At 42.5% G+C, this 10,038-nt stretch overlaps 2 protein-coding genes across 2 annotated transcripts in view; one reads left to right on the top strand and one right to left on the bottom strand. All coding sequences in view use genetic code 11, as the record gives it.

Annotated features, from left to right (window-relative positions):
- The window catches only part of EGR_05799 (RAD50-interacting protein), a gene marked incomplete at both ends in the record, with an annotated part of 9,548 nt that extends 6,248 nt beyond the window's left edge, over positions 1 to 3,300 (bottom strand). The window contains 8 exons of the mRNA XM_024495048.1: positions 232 to 511; positions 1,132 to 1,243; positions 1,341 to 1,454; positions 1,500 to 1,632; positions 2,441 to 2,599; positions 2,670 to 2,828; positions 2,904 to 3,139; positions 3,181 to 3,300. Coding sequence (XP_024350511.1) covers positions 232 to 511; positions 1,132 to 1,243; positions 1,341 to 1,454; positions 1,500 to 1,632; positions 2,441 to 2,599; positions 2,670 to 2,828; positions 2,904 to 3,139; positions 3,181 to 3,300 — 1,313 coding nt within the window. The remainder of the gene's footprint in view (positions 1 to 231; positions 512 to 1,131; positions 1,244 to 1,340; positions 1,455 to 1,499; positions 1,633 to 2,440; positions 2,600 to 2,669; positions 2,829 to 2,903; positions 3,140 to 3,180) is intronic.
- Positions 3,301 to 5,107: 1,807 nt separating this feature from the next.
- On the top strand, positions 5,108 to 9,637 carry EGR_05798 (FMRFamide-activated amiloride-sensitive sodium channel; the record flags this gene model as incomplete). Its single annotated transcript, XM_024495047.1, has 7 exons — positions 5,108 to 5,612; positions 5,735 to 5,967; positions 6,215 to 6,420; positions 6,602 to 7,004; positions 7,320 to 7,997; positions 9,027 to 9,305; positions 9,443 to 9,637. The coding sequence occupies 7 exons, from the start codon at positions 5,108 to 5,110 to the stop codon at positions 9,635 to 9,637; spliced, it is 2,499 nt and encodes an 832-aa protein (XP_024350510.1).
- Positions 9,638 to 10,038: the final 401 nt, after the last annotated feature.

The following is a 10,038-nucleotide window of genomic DNA, read 5'->3' as shown; positions in this document are numbered from 1 at the left end:
AGAAGTCTTGGAACCCTCCAGCATCTCCCAACTCTCTGATCCATCACTCCACAGGAATCGAAGTTAAAGAGTAGACAGAAATAGATCAACTGTTGAGTCAGTTGAATCATGGAATGAAATCATTGCCTACCGATTACTACGAATTAAAACTGTGTGGCTGGGCAAATAAGAAATTTAATAGCCCACAACCCAGCATCAAACAGGATTCCTAGTGTCCATCATTCTAGTTACTTGTTATCTACACGCCAGGCATAGGGCTTAGCCAAAAGATCCTTAAGTTTTCTGTGGGCAAGGTCGCTCTCAAGGGTGATCCAATGTTGCAGGACGTCGAGACGATGTGTGAAGAGGTCGGCAGGTCGCAGAGCCTGTGGGTTGTAGCACAGCCCCTCCAAACACTTCTCAAATGTGAGCATCTCGTCTGTGAGGTGGCCAAAAAAGGAGGGTGGTGATGTCAATAGTCCAATAGTCGAGCCGGTTGAATCTGCAGCTGCTTCTTCTGTCCCTTCCTTTCCTAGGAAAGAAAGACGAAAAAAATAATGGAAAGTAAAGTTAGCTTCTACGCTTAGAAGTAGACATCCCAAACTCTCCGCGATGACTTGGAGAATGTATTATCCTTAAAATCGAACATAAGTAGGTGTACGTTATTAGTAGAAACATGAGCTTCTTGGTCAAATTAACATTACTGATGAACCATGTGCAAGTTGGAAAATGCGACTCCTGAACTGAGGCTAATAGAGATTAAGATGAGTTGAATCAACTTGGCCAAAATGTAGTTTACGCCATCACTATTATATGGGTAATTGAACATGTAGTAACTTAACTCTCGAACACCAAAAGACTGGAAATGACCAGTTTATGGGAGTAATTGAGTAAACTTGAACAGAAGGTATATAGTGTCAAAAGCAAATAAAACTATGGCCCAAAATGCCGCTCCTCGTCCAGAAAGTAACTAACGCTAAAAAATATACTAAGCAAATTGAGAGGTTTTAACCGCTTTAGAAACCACAAAGAGTATATGAAATACCGCTAGAAATCAATGGAAATTCAGTGCTTTTGAAGCAAACAGCAAGGCTTTACTTTGACTTTTGTAAGTCGAATGTGGTTAGGGGTCAAACTGAAAATTTATTTCACTCTTGCCTTTAAGATGAATTGCACATCGTGGCCTGGGAGGGCTTTTAAGAAGACCAAGATCGAAGGAGATCTTATCCATCACAAAGCTTATGAGACCCTGCATGAAATCCACCTACGCAAGAGGGATAAGGGTAACAAGTGATTCAGTTAACCATTGGTATAACTGCAAAATGAGAGCAATTACCAAATGGAGTGAGGGGACGACATACCCTAAGGTTGGAGGAGGTCTTGCCCAAATCCTTGAGTTGTTCGTCTTGCATCCACGTTAACCATTGGTCGTTGATGGTGATCCAAGTTAAAACCTCGGTGAAGTACCATTCGGGCTGAAAACATCATTAGTTACGGGAAGTTGTACCATGGAAACATACCTTTTCTGGCTTATTGGTGATCCGGTCGCCGTAGAAGTTAAAGAGAAAGCGTTTTTCCAGTGGCTCCAAGATGAGACGCACGGGGATGGACAACTTGGCACGTTTTGCGGCGTCAGTTTCAGCAGTCCCTTCTCTGAGTTACACTTTAAGGAAGCACAAAGGAACAGGAGGGCAAAGGGACAACAAATTCCGGCTCAATGATGAGTTTCAGCATGACCTGTTCGATGCACATATCGTCGATTACGTACTAATTAGAAAGGACTGTATAAAATAGACAGTTGAAAGATAAGCCGCTGTGAAATGGCAGATCTATCCAAAGCCGATTTTAAAACTGACGAAAAAATGCACCTGACACTGGCAAAGCAAGCTTGTACAAAGTATTTAAGTAAGTTCATATGGTTGTAAGGCCCATCAATTTAAAGCGAAACGGATTAAGCAAGATGAAGCAGTAAATAACGAGTGACAACTAAACAATGGCCAACTGAATTCGGATTTCAGAAGTTAACTGAGGAAATAAACCTTGGTAAAATGGGCTACAGAAGAACATACCATTGGAACAATATAAAGCCCTGTAGAACAGTGGCCGCAAATACACAACTTTGCTGATGAAGAAGACTTCAAGGTTATTTTAGTCTTATTAAAAGAAGGAAGATGGTGCAATGAAAGACCCTTGACGAATTAAGGGTACTATACTACGATTAGTGATTACTTTGCCCGGATTCAACTCGATGTCAAAACACCATAAGACGATTGAGCAGCATATTATGCTAGAGTAAATAATATGGATAAGGGTAGAAGTAGAGACGACCACAAGACCCATCAAGTTCAATTATTCAAGAGTGTAAATCTAACACGGCAAAACCCAACTATGCAACACTCGAAGGCCCATCGGGAGACATTAAAGGTGTACAAAAAGATGAAAAAGCAAAAGATACGGTAACTTGATGTTGCTGAGAGTTCGAAACAAACAGCGAAAAGTCTTCAGAACGTCTTCATCCCAGGGACATCGATTGCTCGTACGATCACCTCCAATTTCCATCCAATTGCCGACTGACCTTATCTTCGGCAATTCCATTTGTCTGAGTATCTCCTGGAACATTCTACAAGGAAGTCAAATCAAAAACAATCCGACACGCATTGGATAATAGAAGTGTACTAGAAAAAACCGACTTTGTGAAATGTTCCAACATTGGGCCGTAAAAGGGCGGGAGAGGTAGCAAGACGGGAGTCGAGGAAGAAACATGGGTCCCAAGGTGCAGAGAGAGATTTAGAAAAGAATCTAAAGACATGTCCAGAGAGCCAAGTACTTGAGATGCAACTACTTCTGACCTTAAATAAAAACAGAAGAGCCCATTTCAGGAACACAAGAGAAAGTTTTAAGGGATATTAAATAATTACAACTACCGGTAACGTGCAATAGCTTCATCCCTTTCTGCAATAGAGAGTGAAGCCTGAAGGGACTTCATCTGAAGTACATCAGGAATAATTTTTTCGGCCAAATCCTTCCCACTCTGGAGGGAAGAGATGACATTCGGTTCGAGTTTGGCTAATTGTTGTTGAATTTCTTCGATTTCTCTAAGGAAATGTTCACTGTGGGAGGAGAATACTGAGAGTGCTCCAGCTGACTCACCAAAAGATATCTTAGTTCACAAGAAAATCAGAAGTTCAAAGGAAAAATTACGATTTCCTTAAGCCTCAAAATCCGCTGTTCGCTCTCATTTATTAATGATAGCAGTTTCAACTTTACATCAAAAGAGGGCTGAATAAGCTTATTTAGTGTCTCTGTACAAGTCTCCCCCATCCCCAATGACTAACGTTACTGACTGCGCAAAGTACCTCAGCCGTGACCTTGATACGAGATTGAAGAATAGCCATTCCTGACATGCAACAGCATTAAAAAAGCCCAAAACACACCGTTAGGCCATCCTAAATACGTAATTCGCTAAATTCGGAATAATGCTCCTCGAACTGTTTTGCGATGAACCCTCCAAGTCGTGGGCTAAAAACTGTTTCTTCAGGTGACTTATATAGTTACTAGCCATAATACTTTACGGATTACAGGAATGTTCTACGCACAAAGTCCAACCATTGAGAAAAAAAGCAACTAACCAGTGAAATCATTAAATGTAAAGTGCTGAGTTTCGCTTCTTAAAGTGAACGCTCGACTGTTTCCACTACACGATAGATAAAAAAAACTAAAATTTCTTGTTTGCTAAGAGGACTCACTTGTTGGGCTTCATTTGCTGCGTCTCTTCATACTCCATTTTTACTAAATTCCATGACTTTTAGTACATCTAGCAGAAGATTTATTTGCACAAGCACATAACTTAAATCATTTCCATTCAAGATTGAGTCAATAACAAAAATTTTGAATTTCTAAGTGCAAAAAACTGATGGAAATGGCTTTTAGTAATTATAGGTGGACTAAAAGTACTGTTATTACGTCACCTCAGAGCTTCTCCGCAGATGAGAGAAAACGAAGTACCCAGGCATAGCACATTTTTGGCATACAGTAGGGTTGGGGCTACCGGCACGGCCCGCAAGGCAGCCCACCCGGCACAGGTGCAATAGCGGCGCACCTACGTGGCCCCTTTACCAAAACTGGGGGTTGAACAACCAACGCATTACAATAATACTTCTTGGGAAGATTGTTTATCGACACATCGAAGGGCTTTGTTCAGAGACTATTACTCCCAGCAGAAGTACCAAAGGGGAGTTGAACTAATAATCAAAGTAGTACATTACTAAACTTTAAATCTGATTAGATTTTAGCACAATGCTTTCTACAACCACAAAATCAACTTTTCTACATCCTTTATACCTTTCCTGTTGTATTGAAACATCAAGATTTCTAATTCTATCCAGGCCTGTAACGCGTACGCAGAAATGCTTAAAAAATCATCGACATTTTAAGCACCTTCAGGTAGAAATTTGTATACACTTAGTCAAACAAGGAATAACGTAGGTTAAGCAAACAGAAGGCAAAAACGTTTGAAGCTGAAGTCAGACATTGTTCAGGTCGGTACCCAGAGGATAACTGTAGAGAATGTGGAATATTTGAGACAATGGCCCATAATTTTAACAGAGTGCAGAATAGTCCACGTTTGATCGTATCAGTCATTGCATATAGTGTTATGCAGGCTTTCTGGTCCATCACTCAAATGCTTCTATGCATAATAATGATTACACTATCAATAACCATGTCTTTTTCAAATTCCGCACCACTATGATGTCTTCAGAAGTAATCGGGATGCTACGAATATCTAGCAAGCCACTATGGCATGCTCCTAATGCACAGCACTGTAAGTGTCCGTTCCACCTGAAGCATGGGAATAAGACTGGGCAAGAGGGAACCGTGGTTGCAAGTTCCATCAGCGATTTGGATGCGTCGACAATGGTCACGTGTTTGACCCACTTTCTTTATAGATGTCATTTTTACCTTAAGATAGATTCCACACACTTTGACTGATTTGAACATTAGTTATGAGCCACGGACAGTAACTTCAATTTCAACCTGAAATAAATCGATTTGTCTGGTTTTAAATTGACACACCCCGACCTGGCCGATGCTTTTGCTTGCCTGAGAATCGTCCAAACGCGAGTAGAAAATGGGTAGTCAAAAAAAAACCTCCGCAGCAGGACTGGAGGGAGAAGCCGCTGCGATGGAGTACTTTGAGAAGCGCAAGCCCTCCTACCTACCCTACTACATCGCCCGTCACGGACGTTTAGCTCGGCGTCGACTGCTTCACGCTCGTAGCAAAGAGCACGCCCTAAAACACATTGACATCCGAATCGGGTGGTTAGCTCTTTTCTGGCTCTTAGTTTTCATCATTGTGATGACCATTCTTATAGCTCTGCTAAGAGACCTGATTCTCACTTACATCTCCAACCCTGTGGCAACGCAAATCCTCTCGGAAAATGAAATACTCGTCTTTCCTGATATCACTATCTGTCCAGTTGCGCCGTTTTCCAACTTCTCTATGCCACAGGAGGATCTTGCCGAGTTGGAGAATTTAAAAAGTCATGTCGTGCAGAAGTTAAAATATGCAGGGCTGCATCCGACTGATTTGAACGTCCAGGCTGCCATGCTAATACAACTGGCAATTCATCGACGTAAGTTCACTCAAATTCCGTCAGTTTAAGTCATTATACTGTTAAATAAAGAATATAAGTTAGTTCATGGGTGTTAATGAGAAGGGGAAGTGATTTAGCGACATTCACACCCCTGCATTTAGGCTTGTCAGATCCACGGAGCTACGACCACTTGATGTACTGTACCTACAACGGGGAGCACTGCTCCTTTGCCAACTTCACTGAAGTCGTGCATCTGCGCTACCTCAAGTGCTTCACCTTCTCACCAAGAGAGGAAAAACGCAGAGTCACCGTGGGTGCTGGCCTCACATTTGTCTACGTGGCCGAGCAAAACGGCACCGGTGCCGAACCCTACATGATCCTCAATGATCTCGAAGTGTGTCGCCTAATTAAATCGAGCTCAGTTAAAATAGGAATTGGGGTGTTGAGCTCCAACTCCTCGCTGATGACGTTATTAGACCTAGCCGTGTTAGGATTAAAAGACTGATATTGTTATAATCTGCAGGGATTAAAGAGCGTGAGTTAGTAGTAGATAATTATAGCTTTTGGCAATACGACTAGCTACGAGTTAGCTTTTTCCAAACCTCTTCATTTGAAAACTCAATTGTCGCGTAAACTTTCAGAGCCATATGTTTGACGCCCCAAGCTACGATGGGATAAACATTTTCGTGCATAATCCTGGGACCTTCCCAGGCTATGAGATTAGTAGTATGCCATCCAGCTTTGCAGTTCACTTCGGGCAAATTGCCAGGGTCCAAGTTACCGGCCTACACTTTGTCTCAACCACTCGCGGCTTCAAGAAGTGCAGCAGATACCCAAAGCCCTACAGGTAGGACAAACTTTTCTTGTACACACTACGTGGCTGTTGAAGTTGTCTTCTTCGGTTTACTATTTCAGGTCACTCAGGTATTCGGTCAAATGAGACACTTTGATGATAGGGACTTTGCAGTTTCTAAGTGTATCTACCGTTTTAAGTTAAACACTTCACATTTAAAGAATTGATTAAATAGATACACGAGTTTCGGAGGATTGACAAAGTATCTGGAGTACAACTACACATACGAGGACTGTGTGGCTAATCGAAAGCAGTCACACATTCTGGAGACCTGCGGATGCTACTCAGATCTTCTACACGTGCCACACATTCCAGAGCCCGATGATGATCCACGGGCCCGAGGAACTCCGAAGGTGTTGGATCTTTCTCATCTGAGGGTCGATTTCTGCCGCGATTTGCGAGACCGTACCTCCCAACGAGCGCGTGCCAACTTTGAGTGTCATGAGAGGTTGAGCAAACTGCCAACCTCCAATGTTCTTGATGCCTATATCAATCCAGATCTGTTATGGGAGTCGAGAGATGATCCAGACATGAGAAAAAAACTACGACAGGAGGTGTGCCCAGTCAACTGTAACAAGGTGTGCAGAGGCGTTTGCTTCAGTCATACCCCGTTGGGTGTGTTTTGTGTCAATGGATTTTAAGATGACCTAAATATTAGCTAAAGGTAAGTATATTTTAACTTAGTGACGCAACACAAGATCAATTCAACTTGCAGCTAAATGCGAACTGACCTATTCGAAGTCAGTAGATGTACAAAGCTTATCGAAGTGTGAAAGAATTTGTAATCGTGTGCCTCTGATCATGACTTGATGATCATAACTGCGTTTCTTCTGTGTAAATTATCTTCAATCATGAAGCGGTGTAATTATATCCACCTCTGCCTGTTTTACCAGATGCTTTACCATACACGCAAAATTGAGGTGTCCAATATCAACGGCAACTTCACAATGAAGTTGCCGCTAATCACTAGACACATGATGGACCTCAATCTCTCCACCCTGGACTCCAACACAGCCATCCATCAAAAGTGGTCTCAAATGCTAGGCGATGCAACGGGCGGACAGACCAACTTTACTGACGGCAAAAATATAATCATAATTGACATTCGACTACGCTCGGCTCGAGTAGACACGTGGAATGAGGAGGTGACCAGCACCCTCTTCGCCCTAATGGCCAATATCGGTGGCACTCTGGGCCTCTGTGCTGGTATCTCCTTCCTTTCTGCTCTCTTCCTCCTCATCTTCTTTGGCAATGCCTTCTACCACCTTATAATGTTGGTGCTGGTGTGGTTCTGGTGGAATATCTTTCAGGGCAAACCAAAAGTGGCGGAAGTGGAGGAGCTACGCATGCTGGATGTTCGGTCGAAAGTGATTGAGGAAAAGGAAGATGATGTTCGGCCGTTCAGAAGTTCTGGTCACATGCGCGTGGTGTCGTCGACTATTCAGGCGAAGGAGAAAAGTGTTATTTATGATCCCTGGGTTGCAGCACAGATGCAGTATGGACGTCCAAGGAGTGGTTCTGGGGTGGATAATCATGGCGATCTTAGTACTAGTCGTGATGGTGGTTGTGAGGTAAGCTAGTAATCCATTTTACATGGGCACAAAGGTAGGATCCGGTTTAACGAAAATGGGAAGGGTTATCGAGAACAAGGGGTATTATAGGTAATTTTTCCATAGTAAACGGCTCTTTCTTCCGGCATCGTTCCACTCAGAATCTGTGAAATTAGCCTTCTGTGTGTAAATAACTTTAATTACGTTCTTTTGGTTGAAATTCCAAGCCGAATCACCAAAAGCGGAGTTCAGCGCTATGAGGCCTCTCTAAAGTTGTGATATAAGCCGTTCTAGTGGGAGAGATGATTGTTTTAACATGGAGGTCTTTTGACAGGTGTTAATGTGACTGAAAATGTTGCAAAATAGTTGGAATTCCACCAAATATTCATCAGTTACTTTGTTGCGCTGCCTCAAAAGTGACAGAGCGAGTGGGACTTCGAAGTGTTTTCAGGTGATTTTCTAAAACCGATTCTCACTACAAGTGGTTCACAACTGTAGGTAGAAGTTTTCGCTAGTAAATTGCAAAGACTAAATGGAGGTGTAATCTAGAAATACTGAAGCAGGTCTTCGCAACTGCATAAGTTGGCTAATAAGATGCCCACAAATTACCACTTAACCTGTACAGTTTGTATTAACGAGCTTATAGCAAAGGAGATGCGTTACAGCGAGATAAATTGCTCGCATTGTGTAGGAGCACGGCTTTTTGAATCCTTCCACTATCACGTGACCAGCAAAGATGCAGTTACTGTCCTGAAGAGGTCACCTGATGCGTAGATGGCCGACTCCTTAAGAAACGCAAAACAGATACAACAATTCGAGAGTGTCCTGTAGCCTTTGAAAAGATGAATCCTGTAATCAACAATTCCTACCATTGATTTAAACAACTGCATATAAGGCCATGCTATTACTAAAGGTGTAAACTGATAAATGATTTTAGGAAAGTGATACTAGATGAATTTCGTGCCGAAAATGTACGGCAAACAAGTAGTTCACAATATCATAAAGTGGAAATCAGGATAGGAACTAGCATTACTTAAATGCAAATCATAGGACACGGGTAGCATTGTTGGTGACAACGTGCAAACCGTCCCTTCCCACACCAAAAATGCCGAGAACGCCACATCCAAACTTTCCCCTCCAACACAAGATGCAGAGGCGGTGGAAGAGAGTCCGACTCATCACACCAGCAACGCGCGGATACCTCTCAGTCGTTATGTTGAGAATATGTTAACTCGCTTGCAAAGACAGCCGGAATCTCAAGTCTGCCCAGCTCGAGGTGAAAGTCAAATTACTGACGCCCACCCCCATCAGAAGGGGACTGATGGTCAGGTTAGATATAGTTGAGGCTATCATACCACCAGGAAACCAAGCTTATAACTAATATACTCGTGCTAGGAACTTCCTTCTACTCACATTGGTCAGAATCAATTCATGCGCCCACTTATTCGCATTTTTTTGGCCTTTAGAAGAGATCAGTATCACCACCGGAGATTCACGCTAATGAATGTTCATCAATGCTATTACGACAGAGGAAGGGAGAGAACAGTGCAAATTCGGGGGGTGAATGCCATGACCCGGAAATTCTGATGAAGGAAGTACAGAGGGCGGTGCCGGCTGAGATGCAACATTTCATTGCTCACTCCATCAACGCTCCAAAATAAGCGCATTACCTTGATGACCACCTTTTTGTTTAAGACTGTGGCTACAGTTTTGCAATATTGTGTGACCATAAGAACAACCACTGATGGATGGACGTCCTCTACAGCCACTGCTATGGTGAAATTCTTGCGAAATTTCTGGTCCTCGTATCACCACAGTAAACTCATACACGATGACAATAATTTTACCGAACTCTAGAAGTTTAAACAAGAGACTCACAGTGTGAACTCTTGATTCATTGGTTCCCATGTTGTATGTTTATTATCTAGACCCATTTCTGAATAGCCAATAAGTTGGGAACGATGTTTATAGGCGAGATGATTCCAGTGTGGATTGCAAGCTCACCGAAAAAATTTATGAACTTCTGTTAAGCAAAGCAATGATGCGGACAATTTTTTTTGAG

This window comes from Echinococcus granulosus, assembly GCF_000524195.1.
Source record: "Echinococcus granulosus chromosome Unknown EG_S00046, whole genome shotgun sequence".
Classification (NCBI taxonomy): Eukaryota; Metazoa; Platyhelminthes; class Cestoda; order Cyclophyllidea; family Taeniidae; genus Echinococcus; species Echinococcus granulosus.
The sequence above is the reverse complement of the archived record's forward strand: the minus strand, read 5'-3'. Positions and strand labels throughout refer to the sequence as shown.